Source organism: Cherax quadricarinatus, unplaced genomic scaffold (genome assembly GCF_038502225.1).
Source record: "Cherax quadricarinatus isolate ZL_2023a unplaced genomic scaffold, ASM3850222v1 Contig246, whole genome shotgun sequence".
Classification (NCBI taxonomy): domain Eukaryota; kingdom Metazoa; phylum Arthropoda; class Malacostraca; order Decapoda; family Parastacidae; genus Cherax; species Cherax quadricarinatus.
In genome coordinates, this window is record NW_027195272.1 from 18,123 (window position 1) to 41,643 (window position 23,521).

At 40.8% G+C, this 23,521-nt stretch overlaps 1 protein-coding gene across 1 annotated transcript in view; it reads left to right on the forward strand.

The window, feature by feature from the left end:
* Positions 1–23,182, forward strand: part of CtsF (Cathepsin F) — a gene marked incomplete at its 5' end in the record, with an annotated part of 40,065 nt that extends 16,883 nt beyond the window's left edge. The window contains 3 exon segments of the mRNA XM_070080250.1: positions 340–433; positions 6,053–6,126; positions 21,870–23,182. Coding sequence (XP_069936351.1) covers positions 340–433; positions 6,053–6,126; positions 21,870–21,944 — 243 coding nt within the window.
* Positions 23,183–23,521: the final 339 nt, after the last annotated feature.

Genomic DNA, 23,521 nt, shown 5'->3' on the forward strand with positions numbered 1-23,521 from the left:
GCCTACCGCTGCTCAGCGCCAACAAATTTTTACTATTCTTTTTTTTATTCATTATCGGGTCATATATGGAGCTTAGATTACTGTTTGGTATTGAAAAACTTCTCTAGATTTAGGCTGAGGCCTCCGAGCAATGTGGGTGTGACTTGGACCTGCCTAACATGGGCTAACAGGCTTGTTGCAGTGCTCCTTCTTTCTTATGTTCTCATGTAACCTTTGGCCTTCAAGATGCTGGGTGAATTTTCGAGAATTATTTTGGGAAAAAATAGCATCTTGAACACCATAAAATATGGTATATACTTGTTGGTTATGAACAAATGTATAATTTTTTTTTTTTTTCAGTTCTATATTGGTGGAGTGTCCCATCCTCTGAAGTTCTTATGTAACCCTAAGGACTTGGACCATGGCATGCTGATTGTTGGCTATGGTGTACACAGTAAGTTGGTGACTACTCTTTATCTTAGCTAGATGCTTCAGATTTTCTTTGTTTTAACACAGCCATTTCCCACTAATACAGGGAGACCTAAAGAAAGAAAAGCCATCACTCATTCCATAATTATTCCTCCACTGAAACATACTGCCCCAGCCTTCAGTTTTTGGTTGGTAAAGAATATATATATCCTGGCTATTTAACCATTTAAAGTGCATAGGTTTAAATACCTTAGACAGCAACCACCCAGACAGCAACCACCCAGGGAAGTACTACCGTCCTGCCAGATGACTGTGAAACAAAAACCTGTAACTGTTTTGCATGATGGTAGGATTGCTGGTTTCTTTTTCTGTCTCATAAACACGCTAAGATAACAGGGATATCTTGCTACTCCTACTTACACTTTGGTCACACTTCACAGACACGCACATGCATATATATATATACATACATCTAGGTTTTTCTCCTTTTTCTAAATAGCTCTTGTTCTTTTTTATTTCTTCTATTGTCCATGGGGAAGTGGAAAAGAATCTTTCCTCCGTAAGCCATGCGTGTCGTATGAGGCGACTAAAATGCCGGGAGCAATGGGCTAGTAACCCCTTCTCCTGTATACAATTACTAAAAAAGAGAAGAAGAAAAACTTTATAAAACTGGGTTGCTTAAATGTGCGTGGATGTAGTGCGGATGACAAGAAACAGATGATTGCTGATGTTATGAATGAAAAGAATTTGGATGTCCTGGCCCTAAGCGAAACAAAGCTGAAGGGGGTAGGAGAGTTTCAGTGGGGGGAAATAAATGGGATTAAATCTGGAGTATCTGAGAGAGTTAGAGCAAAGGAAGGGGTAGCAGTAATGTTAAATGATCAGTTATGGAAGGAGAAAAGAGAATATGAATGTGTAAATTCAAGAATTATGTGGATTAAAGTAAAGGTTGGATGCGAGAAGTGGGTCATAATAAGCGTGTATGCACCTGGAGAAGAGAGGAATGCAGAGGAGAGAGAGAGATTTTGGGAGATGTTAAGTGAATGTATAGGAGCCTTTGAACCAAGTGAGAGAGTAATTGTGGTAGGGGACTTGAATGCTAAAGTAGGAGAAACTTTTAGAGAGGGTGTGGTAGGTAAGTTTGGGGTGCCAGGTGTAAATGATAATGGGAGCCCTTTGATTGAACTTTGTATAGAAAGGGGTTTAGTTATAGGTAATACATATTTTAAGAAAAAGAGGATAAATAAGTATACACGATATGATGTAGGGCGAAATGACAGTAGTTTGTTGGATTATGTATTGGTAGATAAAAGACTGTTGAGTAGACTTCAGGATGTACATGTTTATAGAGGGGCCACAGATATATCAGATCACTTTCTAGTTGTAGCTACACTGAGAGTAAAAGGTAGATGGGATACAAGGAGAATAGAAGCATCAGGGAAGAGAGAGGTGAAGGTTTATAAACTAAAAGAGGAGGCAGTTAGGGTAAGATATAAACAGCTATTGGAGGATAGATGGGCTAATGAGAGCATAGGCAATGGGGTCGAAGAGGTATGGGGTAGGTTTAAAAATGTAGTGTTAGAGTGTTCAGCAGAAGTTTGTGGTTACAGGAAAGTGGGTGCAGGAGGGAAGAGGAGCGATTGGTGGAATGATGATGTAAAGAGAGTAGTAAGGGAGAAAAAGTTAGCATATGAGAAGTTTTTACAAAGTAGAAGTGATGCAAGGAGGGAAGAGTATATGGAGAAAAAGAGAGAAGTTAAGAGAGTGGTGAAGCAATGTAAAAAGAGAGCAAATGAGAGAGTGGGTGAGATGTTATCAACAAATTTTGTTGAAAATAAGAAAAAGTTTTGGAGTGAGATTAACAAGTTAAGAAAGCCTAGAGAACAAATGGATTTGTCAGTTAAAAATAGGAGAGGAGAGTTATTAAATGGAGAGTTAAAGGTATTGGGAAGATGGAAGGAATATTTTGAGGAATTGTTAAATGTTGATGAAGATAGGGAAGCTGTGATTTCGTGTATAGGGCAAGGAGGAATAGCATCTTGTAGGAGTGAGGAAGAGCCAGTTGTGAGTGTGGGGGAAGTTCGTGAGGCAGTAGGTAAAATGAAAGGGGGTAAGGCAGCCGGGATTGATGGGATAAAGATAGAAATGTTAAAAGCAGGTGGGGATATAGTTTTGGAGTGGTTGGTGCAATTATTTAATAAATGTATGGAAGAGGGTAAGGTACCTAGGGATTGGCAGAGAGCATGCATAGTTCCTTTGTATAAAGGCAAAGGGGATAAAAGAGAGTGCAAAAATTATAGGGGGATAAGTCTGTTGAGTGTACCTGGTAAAGTGTATGGTAGAGTTATAATTGAAAGAATTAAGAGTAAGACGGAGAATAGGATAGCAGATGAACAAGGAGGCTTTAGGAAAGGTAGGGGGTGTGTGGACCAGGTGTTTACAGTGAAACATATAAGTGAACAGTATTTAGATAAGGCTAAAGAGGTCTTTGTGGCATTTATGGATTTGGAAAAGGCGTATGACAGGGTGGATAGGGGGGCAATGTGGCAGATGTTGCAAGTGTATGGTGTAGGAGGTAGGTTACTGAAAGCAGTGAAGAGTTTTTACGAGGATAGTGAGGCTCAAGTTAGAGTATGTAGGAAAGAAGGAAATTTTTTCCCAGTAAAAGTAGGCCTTAGACAAGGATGTGTGATGTCACCGTGGTTGTTTAATATATTTATAGATGGGGTTGTAAGAGAAGTAAATGCGAGGGTCTTGGCAAGAGGCGTGGAGTTAAAAGATAAAGAATCACACACAAAGTGGGAGTTGTCACAGCTGCTCTTTGCTGATGACACTGTGCTCTTGGGAGATTCTGAAGAGAAGTTGCAGAGATTGGTGGATGAATTTGGTAGGGTGTGCAAAAGAAGAAAATTAAAGGTGAATACAGGAAAGAGTAAGGTTATGAGGATAACAAAAAGATTAGGTGATGAAAGATTGAATATCAGATTGGAGGGAGAGAGTATGGAGGAGGTGAACGTATTCAGATATTTGGGAGTGGACGTGTCAGCGGATGGGTCTATGAAAGATGAGGTGAATCATAGAATTGATGAGGGAAAAAGAGTGAGTGGTGCACTTAGGAGTCTGTGGAGACAAAGAACTTTGTCCTTGGAGGCAAAGAGGGGAATGTATGAGAGTATAGTTTTACCAACGCTCTTATATGGGTGTGAAGCGTGGGTGATGAATGTTGCAGCGAGGAGAAGGCTGGAGGCAGTGGAGATGTCGTGTCTGAGGGCAATGTGTGGTGTGAATATAATGCAGAGAATTCGTAGTTTGGAAGTTAGGAGGAGGTGCGGGATTACCAAAACTGTTGTCCAGAGGGCTGAGGAAGGGTTGTTGAGGTGGTTCGGACATGTAGAGAGAATGGAGCGAAACAGAATGACTTCAAGAGTGTATCAGTCTGTAGTGGAAGGAAGGCGGGGTAGGGGTCGGCCTAGGAAGGGTTGGAGGGAGGGGGTAAAGGAGGTTTTGTGTGCGAGGGGCTTGGACTTCCAGCAGGCATGCGTGAGCGTGTTTGATAGGAGTGAATGGAGACAAATGGTTTTTAATACTTGACGTGCTGTTGGAGTGTGAGCAAAGTAACATTTATGAAGGGATTCAGGGAAACCGGCAGGCCGGACTTGAGTCCTGGAGATGGGAAGTACAGTGCCTGCACTCTGAAGGAGGGGTGTTAATGTTGCAGTTTAAAAACTGTAGTGTAAAGCACCCTTCTGGCAAGACAGTGATGGAGTGAATGATGGTGAAAGTTTTTCTTTTTTGGGCCACCCTGCCTTGGTGGGAATCGGCCGGTGTGATAATAAAAAAAAAATAAAATATTATTTATATGTAGTATGTAACTCATATAGAATAAAGAATGAAGAAATTAAAATTAGTGTAATGATATGAGGAGCATAATTCAAAGAATGGAAAAGACTGGAAAGAATAGTGGCAGATGGAAGGAGGATAGGATGGAAGAAGGTTATTAGAGAAGTATTTTGAGGTAGGAACTTGAACATGCAGCAGATATATATGCTAGACTGAAGTGACCACAGACAAGTAGTTTATAGGACATGACACAGTATTGATAACAAGTACAAAAGGACTCTGGCAAACTGGCTAGACACACATGAGTTTTGGAAGCTGATGTGTCCAGTACTTGAACTCTGAAAGTTGTTAGTTTAATAAAGTCAGTCTGGGATTAAGAGCAGTAGCAAGAACAGTCCCACAGTTTAGCCTCTGCTAAACTGTGGGACTGTTCAAGGGAATGACTGCGATCCCATCAAGCTGATGCTTGATAATAATACAATTGAAAATGTAAAGTAAATTACTTTAATTACAAGTGTATTTTAGCATCATACATTGTTTATAAAGAAATAATTAATTTCTGACACCACCTGCTCTAATTAATAGCAGACACAAAATAAGAAGAAAGTTTTAGCAGAAGGAACAGGAATGAAACTGGTCCAGAAGAGGAAAACTGTTGCGTGGTAAAGTTATTTCATTTATCAAGAAAAGAAAATTTTTGTGATAGGAACTGGTGCTCAGGAGTAACACGGTCTGTAGATAAGAGTGGTAGGCACCCTGATGCTTTAACACCTCCACAGGAAAATTTCTAGTACACATGACTGTTCAAATTTAGAACTATTTTTACCTAATAGAGGAGAATTAAAAACTTAGTAATGTGTTTAGGAAGTAATGTACTAATAAAAACCCTTTCACTGACATAACCCCCAAAATTAAGTTCTGTCAGTGGTCAGTGTCTCTATTCATCAATAATAATAATAATTATATCTTCTAAATTGGTAGAGAACCTTTTCTGAAAGTAATGACACCAAAAATGTAAAATTTGATGGGAAGTTTACAGAATTATGTAAAATGCAAAGTTGATGGTATGGGTGCAATTTACACATTGGTGATTTTCCCCACTTTTAGGCTTATTTTCAGCAAATTCAATTACTCTGACCCAGTTCCTGGCTATTTGGTTATAGTTTCTGTTCTACTAATTGCATATAAGAACTTGCCCATTCAACTTAAAAACTACCCAATAAAGTGTGCAGAAGTTGTTAATTTTGCCAATTTTATACAGTTTAACACATTCCAATTTAAAAATACTCAAAAAAATATGCTATAGTTATTTCAGCCACTAAAGTCATCTTAGCTTTGTTCATTATTCACCCCCCAGGCCTCTCCTATATAACACTTGCCCTCCATTTTGAATTCATGCAAAAAAAAAAAAAAAAAAAGATTTTACGAGGTTTTGCAACCTAAGTCAGAAATTAGGCAACTATAGTGAGTAATGGTAAATGTTGTCTTTTTATGACCTTGTCTGTGAGAAATGGCTGTAGGTTAAATACAAGAAGAGATTACTGCATTGTAAAGTCTTTCTAGTCATGAAAAGCTTAAACCTTTATTTTGTCTAGTGGTCTTCCTTGTTTTGGCATATAATTTATAACATGAAAAGGAACTTTCACCCCTTTTGTTTTTATTAACATCTGGATTAAATTTCAGTTTTTGTCCCATTGTGTTAAAAAAATTCAGTGACATTATTGGATTAAGTTTAGAAGACCACTGCATTTTAGCTGTGATCAGAAATGTATAGGCCTCTGCATTGACTAATTTATTTCTTTAGCCACCAAATACCTGCACAGAAAGCAGCCATACTGGATTGTCAAGAACTCATGGGGGTCTGACTGGGGTGAACAGGTATGTACTGTAATACACAGTGTTGGGTTCTACTCTGACCTTGTATGTTGTGATACTTTTTGTAGAGTCATTCCTGAAGAATGCAGCTCTACAAAAAAGATATCCGAAACACTCTCACCAGTTAGTAGATTTCATCCTAATGGCTGTATATAGTAGTTGCTAGCTAACTCTGAGGGTTTCCTTGCAGCTTACCCTGTGTTCAAGAAGAGACTGCCATTCTGGATTGTTAAGAACTCATGGGGAGAGGATTGGGGTGAACAGGCAAGTAACTAGAAGGGATAGTTTCACTAGATGATTGTAGTATAACATTATTCTAACACTGCATTAATTTTCACTTCTGTTTCTTCTTTTTTTTTTTTAAATTATCATTTTAAGGCTTTGGGAAGAGAGTACCACAGTAGAATTACACAAGAATAGGGAGGGTTACATTCCTGAAAAAAAGCATATATTGTAAAAATGCACTTTTCAAATTAAATAACATATATGAAAATTTCTAGGTAGTAGGTTGGTAGACAGCAACCGCCCAGGGAGGTACTACCGTCCTGCCAAGTGAGTGTAAAACGTAAGCCTGTAATTGTTTTACACGATGGTAGGATTGCTGGTGTTTTTTCTGTCTCATAAACATGCAAGGTTTCAGGTACGTCTTGCTACTTCTGCTTACACTTAGGTCACACTACACATACATGTACAAGCATATGTATACACACCCCTCTGGGTTTTCTTCTATTTTCTTACTAGCTCTTGTTCTTGTTTATTTCCTCTTATCTCCATGGGGAAGTGGAACAGAATTCTTCCTCCGTAAGCTATGCGTGTTGTAAGAGGCGACTAAAATGCCAGGAGCAAGGGGCTAGTAACCCCTTCTCCTGTATATATTACTAAATGTGAAAGGAGAAACTTTTGTTTTTCCTTTTGGGCCACCCCGCCTCGGTGGGATACGGCTGGTGTGTTGAAAGAAAGAATATGAAAATTTAGGATATATTACAAACATCTCCCTCTCCCAACTTATTTTCTAAATTACAGGGCTCTCAGCACACACTAAATGCAGAACACAGCTGATCTACACCTGAAGTAGGGCATCTCTGTCAAACCATATCACTAATTACACGCTCATTCCACTTGGGCCATTGTTCTTAAAAAATTATACTTAAAAAGTTTTTTGCTGGTTGTCAATTTTTTTATTTCTTAAGGCTTCTAGTATCATAAACATCTTTGTTCCATTGTTAATGAATAATAATGAAGGCACATTATGGTACTGTAGTGTAAGCACTCAGTTTCAGGATCTACTGACTGGAGGATACAGTCAGGTTCCTGAGTCTCAAGTCATTCATTGCATCTTCTTAGATAGCCAAATGAAAGGTAAACTTTGTCAGGGTTTTCTGATTAAATGTCCCAGTGTACTGAACAGACAATTGTATAACCAAGCAGTTACAATCTCCCAGTCATATATTCCATGTTGTTAGACCACAAAATAAAAGCCTGAATGTGATTTTAGTTTTACCAATCAAAGCAGGGCAAATCTTTGGGCAGTAAATGACACAGACTTGTTTATTTGTCATCCAGTACAGTATTTTACTTCGGTTGAAAACATTGAATATGTAGCATTAACCCATTTATGAAAAAGCTATAGTTTTACAGTCTTGTTGGTAGGTCTCTATTTTCTGTTTGCTTTCTAAAAGTTCTTATTAACTTTGTATGTTATTGCATTTATGGGCATTATGGCTTGTTAAAATTGATTCGTGTTTGCTTATAGACAATAATCTAACCTAACCAAACCTCGCCTAAATAATGTATTGAGGTTTAGAATCATGTCAGCATGTTTACACGTGTCAGCCTTATTAGAGATTCAGTCATGTGAATATGTTTATAGACTTGTACTGTAAACTCCAGTGATCTCAGGTGTGTGACAACTCATGCTCTTGAAAACTGTTCAGACACAGTGTTTAACACTAACAAGTAAAGTTAGTCATCTTCAGAGTGAAATTTTAGCTAAGAGGTCTGAAGAATAATTTTTACATATTCCCAGCTGACCTTCATTCACAAGGTTGTTATATGTGACAGTGTATAGCTGTCCTTCACACCTCACAAATTGATTCTATTATGTGATATACAATATCTCTTCCTACAATAGTCTTGATGCTCACCAGTTTTTGCTGATATGCATCAAGGTGAACTTTTTTGTCATTGCTATGAAAAATAACTTTTCAAACCCAGCCAAGAAGTATTGTGCCAGCCCACTGCCAATTGACAATACATATAGCAAATATGAGTAAGAACCCTTTGTCTGTTATTACTTCAGAAGTAAGGGAGGTGTACAAAGCTCTCAGCAAGTCAGCATCATTCTCTATGCTCCCAGAACTGCAGGGGCTATAAACCAAAAGCTGTTGCTTTGACATCAGCCTAAGCCTTTTTGAGAGCCTTATGGAGTTTAAAGAGACACATGAGCAAGCACTAGGACATACTTATTACAAAATGTTTTGGTTCTGGGACCTTGATCACTTCTTACATTAGAAATAATCAAGGTCCCAGGACCAAAATGTTTTGTAACAAATATGTCCTAGTATTTGTTCATGTCTTTTAAAATCAATTTGTCGGTATCAGTTACCAAGGTTTATACCACATGTTTATAGAGGCCTCAAAACAGGCAACTCAGTCACCCTGCCCTAATAGCAGGTGAGACTAATCAAGAAGTTTTTTTTGTTGTGATTTACCACATTTATAGTGGCTCCACTATTCCTTGAGATCTTCACTATCCTTTTGAATCTGGAAGGGTGGCAGATGTGAATCACCATTGGTGCCCCTTTAGGAGTACCATATCCCATGGAGGTTGTTGTATAAAGAAGTAGATATACTCTTATTTCTAGTTGCATTTACATGATCAAAAGCTCTACAGATAGATAGCATATTGAGAAATAAATGATAACTGTTTCCACCAGTTTCTGATGCAGAGATGCTTCTGTGGGGCACACCTGGGAGGCTCATATTTCACCAGTGGATAAATATACAAATTATCATATATCATATTGTCTTTCCTCATAAAAGTGCACCTGCAGTACGTCTTGCAACAAAGAGTTTTAGCACGAATTGCAGGTTCTTGCATGAGACTTGCAACTTTATGGAAGTGACAAAAAAAAATAACCAGTGTGCACTGATGCATTTATTAATTCATCTAACAACAAACCACAAATATGGAACCATTAATAGTTCAGCTAATGTTTCCAAATTGGGGTGTATAAGGCATGAGATAATCAGCCAATAAAATAAAAAAAATAGCACTTGCATGTGCATAAAATCCCCAAATGATATGAAATAAGAATTACCACAATGAGGACTGCAGTACTGTATACAGGTCTAGGTATCAGGCATTAACTCATCAGTCAGTTGCTGAAATATAGAACAGCACTCCTGGATTAACCCCTGAAATGTTCAAAGCTCAGAAAAAACTGCTGTGTGTGTGTGGTAAAATTTTGAAAAAATAGTTTTGTTTTTGCCTATTATTTTGAAGAGTTCATTTTTCCAGTTGGAATAAAACAAAAGAAAATTGGATGAAAATTTACCATTTGATGAAGAAATAAAGTTGGGGAAAAAACAATCACTTGTTGGCATCACTTGCTAAATGTGCATAAGTGATATTTTTGTTTTCCCATTTATGTACTCCAAATTATAATAGTTTTGCAAAAACTATTTTCTCTTTTCATTATTTAACACTAATTAGAAAAGTTTTTCAAGGTGTTTTACTACTCAAAACATGGAAATAAGTCACACTGTGGGATTTCACTTGGGTTATCCTGGGTAGAAAAATACATAAATAGCCTGTAATGTACTTCTGATGTGCCCATAACACATGTGTGTGCCCTCAAGATCAGTGGAAAAAGTAAATGTATGCTATATACACATAAATAAGATTAAACTTACATTACGTAGAATGAAAGGGGGTAAAGCAACTGGAACTGACAGGATCATGACAGAAATGTTAAAAGCTTGGGGAGGGGGGGATATAGTGTTGGAGTGGTTGGTATTTTTGTTTAATAAAATTATGGGGAATCAAATTCAAAATGGGAATTGACACAGTTACTTTTTGCTGATGATACTGTGCTTATGGGAGATTCTAAAGAAAAATTGCAAAGGTTAGTGGATGAGTTTGGGAATGTGTGTAAAGGTAGAAAGTTGAAAGTGAACATAGAAAAGAGTAAGGTGATGAGGGTGTCAAATGATTTAGATAAAGAAAAATTGGATATCAAATTGGGGAGGAGGAGTATGGAAGAAGTGAATGTTTTTAGATACTTGGGAGTTGACGTGTCGGCGGATGGATTTATGAAGGATGAGGTTAATCATAGAATTGATGAGGGAAAAAAGGTGAGTGGTGCGCTGAGGTATATGTGGAGTCAAAAAACGTTATCTATGGAGGCAAAGAAGGGAATGTATGAAAGTATAGTAGTACCAACACTCTTATATGGATGTGAAGCTTGGGTGGTAAATGCAGCAGCGAGGAGACGGTTGGAGGCAGTGGAGATGTCCTGTTTAAGGGCAATGTGTGGTGTAAATATTATGCAGAAAATTCGGAGTGTGGAAATTAGGAGAAGGTGTGGAGTTAATAAAAGTATTAGTCAGAGGGCAGAAGAGGGGTTGTTGAGGTGGTTTGGTCATTTAGAGAGAATGGATCAAAGTAGAATGACATGGAAAGCATATAAATCTATAGGGGAAGGAAGGCGGGGTAGGGGTCGTCCTCGAAAGGGTTGGAGAGAGGGGGTAAAGGAGGTTTTGTGGGTAAGGGGCTTGGACTTCCAGCAAGCGTGCGTGAGCGTGTTAGATAGGAGTGAATGGAGACGAATGGTACTTGGGACCTGACGATCTGTTGGAGTGTGAGCAGGGTAATATTTAGTGAAGGGATTCAGGGAAACCGGTTATTTTCATATAGTCGGACTTGAGTCCTGGAAATGGGAAGTACAATGCCTGCACTTTAAAGGAGGGGTTTGGGATATTGGCAGTTTGGAGGGATATGTTGTGTATCTTTATATGTGTATGCTTCTAGACTGTTGTATTCTGAGCACCTCTGCAAAAACAGTGATAATGTGCGAGTGTGGTGAAAGTGTTGAATGATGATGAAAGTATTTTCTTTTTGGGGATTTTCTTTCTTTTTTGTGTCACCCTGCCTCGGTGGGAGACGGCCGACTTGTTGAAAAAAAAAAAAAAAAAATGTATGAAAGAGAGGAAGGTACCTACAGATTGGCAGAGAGCATGTATAGTTCCTTTATATAAAGGGAAGGGGGACAAAAGAGATTGTAAAAATTATAGAGGCATAAGTTTACTGAGTATACCAGGAAAAGTGTATAGTAGGGTTATTATTGAAAGAATTAGAGGTAAGACAGAGAGTAGGATTGCGGATGAGCAAGGAGGTTTTAGAGTGAGTAGGGGATGTGTAGATCAAGTGTTTACATTGAAGCATATATGTGAACAGTATTTAGATAAAGGTAGGGAAGTTTTCATTGCATTTATGGATATAGAAAAGGCATATGATAGAGTGGATAGGAGAGCAATGTGGCAGATGTTGCAAGTATATGGAATAGGTGGTAAGTTAGTAGATGCTGTAAAGAGTTTTTATGAGGATAGCGAGGCTCAGGTTAGAGTGTGTAGAAGAGAGGGAGACTACTTCCCGGTAAAAGTAGGTCTTGGACAGGGATGTGTAGTGGACGAGTTTGGGAGGGTGTGTAAAGGTAGAAAGTTGAAAGTGAATATAGATAAGAGTAAGGTGATGAGGGTATCAAATTATTTAGATAAAGAAAAATTGGATATCACATTGGAGAGAGGGAGTATGGAAGAAGTGAATGTTTTTAGATATTTGGGAGTCGGCATGTCAGCAGATGGGTTTATGAAGGATGAGGTTAACCATAGAATTGATGAAGGAAAAATGGTGAGTGGTGCATTGAGGTATGTGTGGAGACAAAAAACTATCTATGGAGGCAAAGAATGTAATGTATGAAGGTATAGTGGTACCAACACTCTTATATGGGTGTGAAGCTTGGGTTGTAAATGCTGCAGCGAGGAAGCAGTTGGAGGCAGTGGAAATGTCCTGTCTAAGGGAAATGTTTGGTGTAAATATTGTGCAGGAAATTTGGAGTGTTGAAATTAGGAGTAGGTGTGGAGTTAATAAAAGTATTAGTCAGAGGGCTGAAGAGGGGTTCTTGAGGTGGTTTGGTCATTTAGAGAGAATGGATCAAAGTAGAATGACTTGGAAAGCGTATAAATCTGTAGGGGAAGGAAGGCAGGATAGGGGTCATCCTCGAAAAGGTTTGAGGGAGGGGATAAAGGAGGTTTTGTGGGCATGAGGCTTGGACTTCCAGCAAGCGTGCATGAGCGTCTTAGATAGGGGTGAATGGAGATGAATGGTTTTTGGGACCTGACGAGCTGTTGGAGTGAAAACAGGGTAACATTTAGTGAAGGGATTCAGGGAAACCGGTTATTTTTATATAGCCAGTCTTGAGTATTGGAAATGGGAAGTACAATGCCTGCACTTTAAAGGAGGGTTTGTGATATTGGCAGTTTGAAGGGATATGTTATATATCTTTATATATGCTTCTAAACCGTTGTATCTGGGCACCTCTGCAAAAACAGTGATTATGTATGAGTGAGGTGAAAGTGTTGAATGATGAAAGTATTTTCTTTTTGGGGATTTTCTTTCTTTTTGGGTCACCCTGCCTCAGTGGGAGACAGCCAACTTGTTGAAAAAAAAAAAAAAAAAAGATACAAAGTGTCATGTCACACACATTGTTTACTCGGTCTGCTAAATAATTACCCACGATGGACCGTGTGGTCCTCCCTGGCCCTACATTATTTTATAGCTGCCATAAGGTGGTAGGACACGCGTCCACTTGAGCTGAAATATATGTGAAATTGTCAGTGGTTCATATAATGGTATGAAATGTTATGAGCAACAATAACATTTGCTGAATACTCTATGAGGGAGCCCTTGCTTCCTACAGCTGCATGCACTGGATCATATTTTCTTGTGTCCACATTCTCTTGGCACACCACTGCAACTGCAGAAATTGTGATTCATAATAGAAAGAGCTTATTCCCTTCATTCCTCCAGTCATGAAAACATGGATTGGGGTTATACAGTGGCACAGTCAATCTAGTGGGTGATGTTACATTCTTCACTGATCAGTTATCTCTCTTCATTAGCACAACTGAAACTCAATTCATTACATGAAGAATATGGATGACAACTTATGTGTCAGCTGCCTCCTGATTGCACAAGAAAATTAATGCCCAACCGTTTTTCTGTGACAGAGTGATGTAAAGATCTCCTGGGGAGTGTAATTGATGCACAGCTTCATCTCCAAGAAACTGGGAAAGTTCCATCTTCATACTGTTGCGAAGAGAGAGTCAGGCCAATCCTTCAGAATTCTTACATTTGATTCCACATTCAGATGGTTGCTGTGCCTACAGTCATCCTGAGTCCCTTCCTTGATGAACAATTCCTGATATACAGGGCGTTTCACTCATAGGAGGCCCCAAGTTATCGTTTACTACAGACATATTATACAAACAGGATGATTGCAACTACGGGAGTACTAACATGGGTAGAGACACGTTTAAATGCAACATGGCTCCAGCATGTCTCACCTGTGTGGCACCATATAGCAGCCGTCATAGCAACCAGCATAAATTTCTGATGTCGTCTTCCCCCTTTCTGATAAGCTCAGTTCATGGCCAGTACATGATTGAGCAGAAAGTGCTCTTAGTCAAATCATATTGGGCTATGTGTTCATTTAAGGTTATGCACTCAAATTTCAGAAAACAGTTTAATGTTGCAGTGCCCTCAAAGAGTGCAATACAGATGATGGTGAGAAACTGGAGAAAACAGGCACATTGGTGAATGTCCATGGGGGCAGCCACCCCCCAATGACCGAGGAAACAGTGCAGGACATGAGTAACAGGTTGTTTAATTCACCTAGCAGTTGTTGTGATGTGATATGTTGGATATTTCTCAGGTAATGTACTGCCACAGTTGCATTTACCTACCATGTATGTTGTGTTTGTAGTAAACGATAACTCGAGGCCTCCTACGAGTGAAACATCTGGTATATACCACGTGATGTCAGGCCATGGCATTTTTCTCAGCTCTGCTTGAAAATGTTTGAAGAAGCACTTGTGTGTGAATTCTTCAAAGGTTCCTACTCCATGGAGAAAAATTGAAATTTTATCTTACTTCTTGGATAATAAAATATGTCCAAGAATGATTGGTCATGGTGTAGGACATCCCAATAATTGAAGCAGACCTAATAAAAGCCCATAAAACCAACCAATTGTGGTATAAAGGGCCACTCCTTTCATTAGAAAAATTGTCAAGAAACAGTTATTTCCACTACTTTGAGCCCTATTTCAAGGCACTTTTGGTCCTGACCAAAATCATCTTTTATTTTATTAGCGTGTCTTCCAGTCTGTCATCTGATACCAAGAAACAGCCAAAGAAATCATAAAAACCACCCTAGGGAACACCTTATGTTCTGCATGGGGCAGGATTTTTTTTATACTGGTGATGCTCACTGCACAGACTCATTCTCTTATGGCTCACAGTATATTTGAGAGCACTGTGCTTAAAACATAGATTGATATCAGGGACATTGATGATAATAACACAGATTTATGTGGGAAGCAGTGAGGGTTAGTGATTTTCTGCCCCATTTGCTGATGCAGCATTATTTTACAGCACTATTTTCCTGTTCTTAACCCTTTTAAGAACACAACACCAGCAATTTTTATCTTGGGATGAAGAGCAATGACACTTGGGGTAAATGTGCATCTTTTTCTCACCCTCTTCCTCTTCAAGGGGGGCTCTTTGGCGTGGTGAAGAGGCTCTTGGTCTGAGGAATTAGACCTGTCGGTCTCCTTCCTCAGACCGAACCTAATTACCCCCCAACCCCCCGTTCCCTATCCCATCCTCCCCTTTTTCCTTTCCTCCTCCTTCTCTCCACCCCTCCCTTTTGCCCTTCCTTTTTGGCCTTTTTTTTTTTTTTCTCCACAGGCACGCTAGTTCCTAGGTAGGGGAAAGGGTACCGGGGTCCATCCCATTCCACTGAGGTTCTTGGCGGTGGCGTAGTTTGCCGTGGAATCTGGATTGCTTGGGGATGTCCCGATCCCCCTCCAGTATCCCGGAGGGTGGTTTTGGGTGTGTCTCAGGCGACGGGTGTATCTCTGGAAGCCACCTTTCGGATTCCGGGGGTGGTGGCCGAAGGAGGTATGCTTTGTGGCGGATTTCCAGCCGCCCTCTCTTTTGTCCACCGAGGTAGCTCGGCAGATGTGAGGTTGCTATCCCGGATTGCCGGTTTACTGGCATGATGGGTAGGGTATGGCATGGGTTCCATGCTGCATCTGCGCTACTTGCGGTGCTGAGGTCCTCTTGGGCGTGGAGGGAGATTTCTGGCCCTTTCATTCCTCCTAGGAACTATCCCTTCCCGGTCCCACCCTTTTTTTATTCTTTTTTTTTTATTTTTCTTTTCTTTTCTTCTTTCTTTTTTTTTCTTAAAAACAAAAAGAAAGAAGTAACCTAACCATGGCAGCCCTAGTCCATGAACCTGCTACCCCCGGGCCCCTTCTTGATACCACACTCCGTTCTGACCCCCGCCTCGTCTTTGGACCACTCTTCGGACACTCCTCATGCCTCTGTACTTCTTGCCGGTGCTGTTTCCTCACCCGCTTCAGGTACTGAGGCCTCGACTGACTCCTTCGGTTTATCTGACCTTCGCTCTGCTCTGACTATGCTTCCGGCCTCTCCCTCTACGGTGCAGCAATTTTCAAATCGCCGGCCCGTTCCACGTCGGACCAACTCTGGTCCCACGCCTGAACGCCAACGACAATTACCTGCTGATGATACTTCTCCACCTTCTCGTTCTTCTCAGAAAAGATCGACACGTCCTTAACTCCCTTTCCACGCTCAGTTTCAGACTGCACAATGGACTAAATTCTTCACTTTACGACCGACTTCCTCTACTGCCTATCTTTCTGACCACAGTATTGGCAAGGCACTCCTACGCCATGTTGGTAAAGATATTTCTTTTCATGCTCTTAAGAGCGGTACGCACATCATCACCATACAGAATGCTACCCAGGCTCATGAGCTTTCTCGTCTTTCCCATATCGATACTGTTCCTGTCACTATTGAAAAACATAATTCCCTCAATTCTTGTAGTGGTACCATCATTCTGCCCCATACCATAGTTCAACAAAATTTCCAGACATGTGGCACTGACATTCTTGAACAGCTGGAACTCCAAGATCTCTCAATCCTCAAGGTAGACACTTACGTTCTCCCTGCCCGCAGGCGGAGACGATACCCTAGCAATGTGGCTCGTTTAACTTTTGACAGCTGTGAACTCCCATCCTCAGTTTATGTAGCAGGACATCGGTTACAAGTTCGAAAGGTGATCCCTACACCGCAACAGTGTAGAAATTGCTGGCGATTTGGCCATCCAGCGAAATATTGCAGATCTATCGCCAAATGCCCAGTCTGTGGTGCTGATGACCATTCTAATACGTCTTGCAATCGACCTCCCTCTTGCCTTAATTGTCATGAGGCTCACCCTTCGTACTTTCGCCGTTGTTAAGTCTACTTAGACGAGCGGGAAATCCGTTACTTCCAAGAGGCAGAAGGTCTCCCTTATGCCATGGCAGTTTCTCATCTCCGCCTCCAAGGGAGACTACCTCGTGTTTCTTATTCCCGTGTTTCAAAACGTCCCCCCACTTCTGGGATCCCATCTTCTGCAACCACCTCTGTGGTTTCCTCTCCCATAGTCACTCCTGTATCTAATTCTTTTGCTGTCCTAGGCTCAGACGTCCCTACTTCAATGCCTCAGTCTGATCTCGCTTCTTCGTGTTCTCTCTCACAAGCCTCAGTAGCGACGAGATCTCGTATGACACCTCCTCCCAATCGTCCCTCTACTTCTCAAAAGTCAAAAAAAGGTCCGTTAACACCTCCTACCCATCTTCCACCTCCTCATTTTACCTTCCCTGTCTCTGTACCTGGTTCTCCCCCTCCCACTGGCTCTGTTACAAATGTAGAGGTTCACCCTCCTCCTCGTACTGTACCTTCCTCCCCTGTTCCCTCCCAAGTTTCTTCCTCTTCTGCCACCTCCCAGGTTTCTGCCTCTTCTGCCACCTCCCAGGTTTCTGCCTCTTCTGTCCCCTTCCACGCTTCTCCAGTTCTCTCCACCCTTTCGGCCCCCCCTACCTTTGTACAGTCCAATACAGTTCCAATCTTTACTCATCCTCCCCCTACCATTTCCAATATTGTCTCCCGTACGACGTCTCTGAATTCTGAAACACTTGAAGCAATCTCTGAATATATTGCAGAGACCAAACCATCAATGGACACTGATCCACCCTCCGTTCCTTCTCTTTCCTCTGCTCCATCTGCGCAACTCCTTTCTTCACAGCGCACCGTTCCTTGGCTGCTTGAACATTTTCCACTGCCTCCGCATGTGGACTTTTCTAACCCCTCTAGTCCGTAGGAACCCTTACCTGCGGATTTCAGGTATCTTTATCATTGCCAATCATGGCCTATTTCCAGTGGAGTATACGTGGCCTCAGGGGTAATCGGGGTGAGCTTCATATGTTACTCTCCCAGTTTTTCCCTGTTGGTGTTTGCTTACAGGAACCAAAATTACACTCTGCTGTTATCTCTCCCATCTCAGGCTATAATTTATTGTATTCCTCAGATCCTTTTCCTGATGGGACCTTTAATGAAAGTGCCCTTCTTCTACGCACTGATATTCCGTACCATCAGCTATTTGTTCGTACCTCGCTGCATTACACAGCAGCCCGTATCCACTTGCATAGGTGGTATACGCTCTGTTCTTTATATCTCTCTCCTTCTCGGGCATTATCCATTCCGGATATTGCCTTTCTTGTTTCGTCATTACCGCCACCGATTCTGTTACTTGGCGATTTTAATGCCCACCACTTCCTCTGGGGGGGTCTCACTGTGATTGCCGTGGCATTCAGTTAGAGGCTTTTCTTGCCACCCACCCCCTCCATGTTTTAAATACAGGTACTCACACCCATTTTGATCCTCGGACTCACACTCTCTCTTGCATCGATCTCTCAGTCTGCTCTTCCTCCGCCGCATTAGACTTCACTTGGTCTGTTCTCCCGGACTTGCATGACAGCGATCATTTCCCAATCATTCTTACTTCCCCTTCATATTCACCACCTCTTTGCATCCCACGCTGGCAATTTGATCAGGCAAATTGGAACCTTTACTCACACCTAACTGTTTTTAGAGAGGTTCCTTCTTCGTCCTCCATCGATGAGCTTTTACACCTCTTCTCGTCCTCCGTTTTAACCGCAGCTTCTAATTGTATACCCCAAACTTCGGGCAGGCATTCTCAGAAATGCGTGCCTTGGTGGTCTCCTGCTTGTGCTCGTGCTGTACGTTTGAAATGCACTGCGTGGGGCAGGTACCGGTACAATAGAACCACGGAGAGACTTCTTGATTTTAAGCAGAAGCGTGCGATCGCTCGCCGTGTCATCCGTGACGGTAAACATACTTGCTGGCGAGATTGCCTCCACCATTACCTCTGCTTCCTCTATGAGTGCAGTCTGGAAAAAAGTACGAAAACTGAGTGGTAAATATTCTCCTGACCTGGCTCCTGTTCTGCGGGTTGCCAGTGTTGATATAGCAAACCCACTAGATGTTGCCAATGAAATTGGCAATCATCTGGTCCATATTTCTCAGGGACTCCATCTATGCCTCTAGTTTCTTTCCTCAAAGTCTGCCAGAGAGTTAGCACCCTTGGACTTTTCTTCTCTCAGAGAAGAACAGTATAATGTGCCTTTTACACTTCAAGAACTGGAGGCAACACTATCAGCTTGCCGATCATCGGCAGCCGGGCCCGACGACATTCATATTCGTATGCTACAACATTTACATCAGTCAGCCCTTGCAGTCCTATTATGCCTTTACAATCTTATTTGGTCACAAGGAGTTCTTCCACAGCTGTGGAAATCTGCCATTGTTCTCCCTTTCCGCAAACCAGGCACTACGGGACATGAAGCCTCCCACTATCGTCCCATTGCTCTTACCAGTGCAGTTTGCAAAGTGATGGAACGCCTGGTAAATAGACGTTTAGTGTGGTATTTAGAGACACACAACAGTCTCTCCACTCGTCAATATAGCTTTCGTAAGGGACGTTCTACCATAGACCCCTTACTGCGCTTGGATATGTATGTTCATAATGCCTTTACGAATAACCACTCAGTTATTGCCATATTTTTTGACCTTGAGAAAGCATATGACACAACTTGGAGGTATAATATTTTAGCCCAAGCCCACTCCTTAGGCCTTCGAAGCAATCTACCATCCTTCCTTAAGAACTTTTTAACTGACAGGCATTTCCGTGTTCGGGTTAATAATGTGCTCTCCCCGGACTTTATCCAAGCTGAAGGTGTCCCCCAGGGATGTGTTCTGAGCACAACACTTTTTCTCCTTGCTATTAATGATTTGGCCTCTAGTCTTCCATCAAATATTTGGTCATCACTCTATGTTGATGACTTCGCTATTGCCTGTGCAGGCGCTGACTGTCACCTCATTACAGTTTCTCTCCAGCATGCGATCGACCGTGTTTCCAATTGGGCCACCACACATGGGTTTAAATTTTCCAGCACTAAAACCCACCAAATTACTTTCACTAGACGCTCTGTCATCTCCGATCATCCTTTGTACCTCTATGGCTCCCGTATCCCTGAACGTGATACAGTCAAGTTTCTGGGCCTCCTCTTTGACCGTAGGTTATCCTGGAAACCTCACATTACCTCTCTGAAGGCAACTTGTCACAGCTGGCTGAACCTTCTTAAAACCCTTGCTCATCTTTCATGGGGAGCTGATCGTCGAACCCTCCTTCGCCTACGTTCCACCCTCATTTTATCGAAACTTGATTGTGGTGACCAGATCTATTCAGCGGCATCTCCTGCTACTCTCTCTACCCTTAACCCCATTCATCACCAAGGATTACGTTTATGCCTTGGTGCTTTTCGCTCTTCCCCTGTTGAGAGCCTCTATGCAGAAGCGAACGTTCCATCCTTATCCGATCGCCGTGATGCCCATTGCCTTCACTACTATGTATGCTCTCATGATCTCTGCAATCCTTCCATTTATAGAATGGTCACTGATATTAGTAGACATTCTTTATTTGTTTGCCGCCCCTGTTTACTCCGTCCCTTCTCTCTTCGCCTTCATTCGCTCTTGTCTTCTCTTCAGTTACCACCTTTCTATGTTCATGTAGCATCTCACTTTTCCCTACCCCCCTGGGAAGTTCCAGCTGTTCGAGTCTGTTCTTTCTCTCTCCCTTGCTCGAAAGCCCAACTGTCTACAGTCGCTTCCTGCTCACTTTTTCTTGACCACTTCCACTCTCATTCTCATGCCATTGCTGTGTACACAGATGGCTCTAAGTCTTCTGACGGCATAGGATTCGCAGCAGTGTTTCCGGACAGCGTCGTACGAGGGCATTTACTATCTTCAGCTAGTATTTTTACTGCTGAATTGTATGCCATCCTTGCAGCACTTATCCGTATTGCATCTATGCCTGTGTCATCATTTGTGGTTGTCTCAGACTCCCTTAGTGCTTTACAGGCTATACAGAAATTTGATACACCTCACCCCTTAGTCCTCCGTATCCAACTTTGGCTACGCCGCATCTTTACCAAGCATAAAGATATTGTTTTTTGTTGGGTCCCTGGTCATGTTGACGTACAGGGCAATGAACAGGCAGACACTGCTGCGCGGTCAGCAGTACATGACCTACCAGTTTCATATAGAGGTATTCCATTTACGGACTATTTTGCTGCAATATCTTCCCACCTTCACACCCGTTGGCAACAACGTTGGTCTACTATGCTCGGCAACAAACTTCAATCTATTAAACCGAGTATAGGTTACTGGCCGTCTTCTTATCACCAGTGTCGAGGTTGGGAGACTGCTCTCTCCCGTCTTCGCATTGGCCATACTCGTCTTACTCATGGATATCTCATGGAGAGGCGCCCTGCTCCTCTCTGTGAGAATTGCCAAGCTCCATTATTAGTCAGCCACATTCTGTTGGACTGCCCACTTTATCAACGAGCACGCAGAATTTACCTCCGTCGTCGTCTACGCTCCGCTGCTCTCTCTTTACCTTCCCTTCTCGCTGATGGACCCACCTTTCATCCGGACTCTCTCATTGACTTTTTGACAACAACTGACTGACTTCACAAATTCTGATACCTTCAGCCCTTTCTACTTCAATCTCTTGCTACCCTCTACCCCCGTACTATCCCCTGCCCCGCTGTTTTCTGTAACCTACTGATCATCCCTCCTCCCTTCTGCCACCCAATACCCTCGCTTCCTTCCCTACCCTGCAGCGCTATATAGCCCTTGTGGCTTAGCGCTTCTTTTTGATTATAATAATAATAATAATAATAATTCTCACCCTCTTACAGCCAGAAAACATTCTGATCATAAACAAATACAAATACATACAATTAAAAGTTTATTTCAACGTGATAGTGTTTATACAAAAATGGGTGATACTGCAGTGCCAGTTGGAAACCCATGGTTATGCGGAGCATTTCAGGCACGGTTAAGCCATAGACACTGCTCACACACCAGTGTTAAACAATGACATAGCTATGAATTGTTAAAAATATTAAAACATTGTTTTGTCTATACTATGACTGAACATTTCTCTTGGTTATTAACACTGTTTACATTTCAGGGCTACTACCGTGTGTATCGTGGAGATGGGACATGTGGCGTCAATCTGATGGCTACCAGCGCTCTTGTTCCCTAAGAAAACCAACTTTATCATTCATTTAGCAGCCATCATTTGAGAGATTGAATATTAAATTTGTTAATAGACATTTAAATAGAAAAGTTTTTTAATAGAAACTGGGCAGCTGTTGCTTGTCTTCTGTTATAATTAATCATGAACCTCTCTCATTATAATTTTAGATTGTCCACCATACAGATCTAAGTAAATATGAATGTCTTAACTAAAGACAATTAAGAATTGTCATTATAAATTCTTTGTCACAATCATGAAACTAGAATGTTCATTGTATCATATAAGAATCATTAGTGCTATAGAAATTTTGAGCAGCTGATATTGAAATAGGTCCTCTAGTATTTAGTACAATATTTTAAATACATAATGTGCTTACATTAGACAGACACTGATGTCTGTGGTAGGGAGTGTAGATTCTTTTTTTTATTACACTGGAACTGTTCATACAGTGGTAAAGTACGCTGCAGTATTGTTGTTATTAGAATAAAGCTTCTCACGCAGGTTTTTATAGGTGTATATTTTGTGTTTACAGTATTTGTATTCAGTGGTACTATTTTAATCTTTGTAGTTTATAACTTATCAAGGTCAACATGCATAGCTTATATATCAAGGTCAACATGACTAATTTATATTTCAAGGTCAATATGACTTGTTTATATATCAAGGTCATCAAGACCAGCATATACATATTTTGATCTCTCAAACATTATAAACCAGATTTTTTAAGCAGAGACCTTATAAATGGCCATGTAAATTTAGAATAGCTGTTTTCTCCATTTTACTGATGTAGCAGAAAAAATCATTCAAACAGTTTAAAAAAGAAAAACTCCTGTAAACATTACGCAAATATTTTTTCAGTGTGTTATATATTTCCACATAATTTAGCTTTTGATGTATTGTATTCCTCAAAGATTAAAAACAATAGTTTATCAATGCAGTTCACTTTTTTGCATCAGTGCCAATTCATTCTGTTTAAGCCTACACTTAAATGATTGATTTACAAATGTAATTTATTTGTATGGTGTCTTGTGTCAAGTCGTCTTGTGTCTTTCACATACAGTATATTTAAAAAGTTTCTTCCTAACTGTATTGATAAAATTACTGTAATTCTGCAATGATATTCAATCTTGACCAAAATATTTTGTGTATTATCTCATAATCTCAAGTGTTAAACCTTGCTGTCGCATGTATTCAAGAATTGTGTGTATAGATCTCTACCCAAATATATACATTGTGTTGAAAGATCTTATAAATTCATTAATACTGATTTCTAAATATTAAAAATGCATTCTAAATAAATAAAAATATATAGAATTCTTCCTCTGCAAACCATGCGTGTCGTAAGAGGCAACTAAAATGCCGGGAGCAAGGGGCTAGTAACCCCTTCTCCTGTATAAATTACTAAATTTAAAAATGAAACTTTCATTTTTCTTTTTGGGCCACCCGGCCTTGGTGAGATACGGCCAGTGTGTTGAAAGAAGAAGAAGATATATATATACACACATATATATATATATATATATATATATATATATATATATTTTTTTTTTTTTTTTTTTTTTTTTCAACAAGTCGGCCGTCTC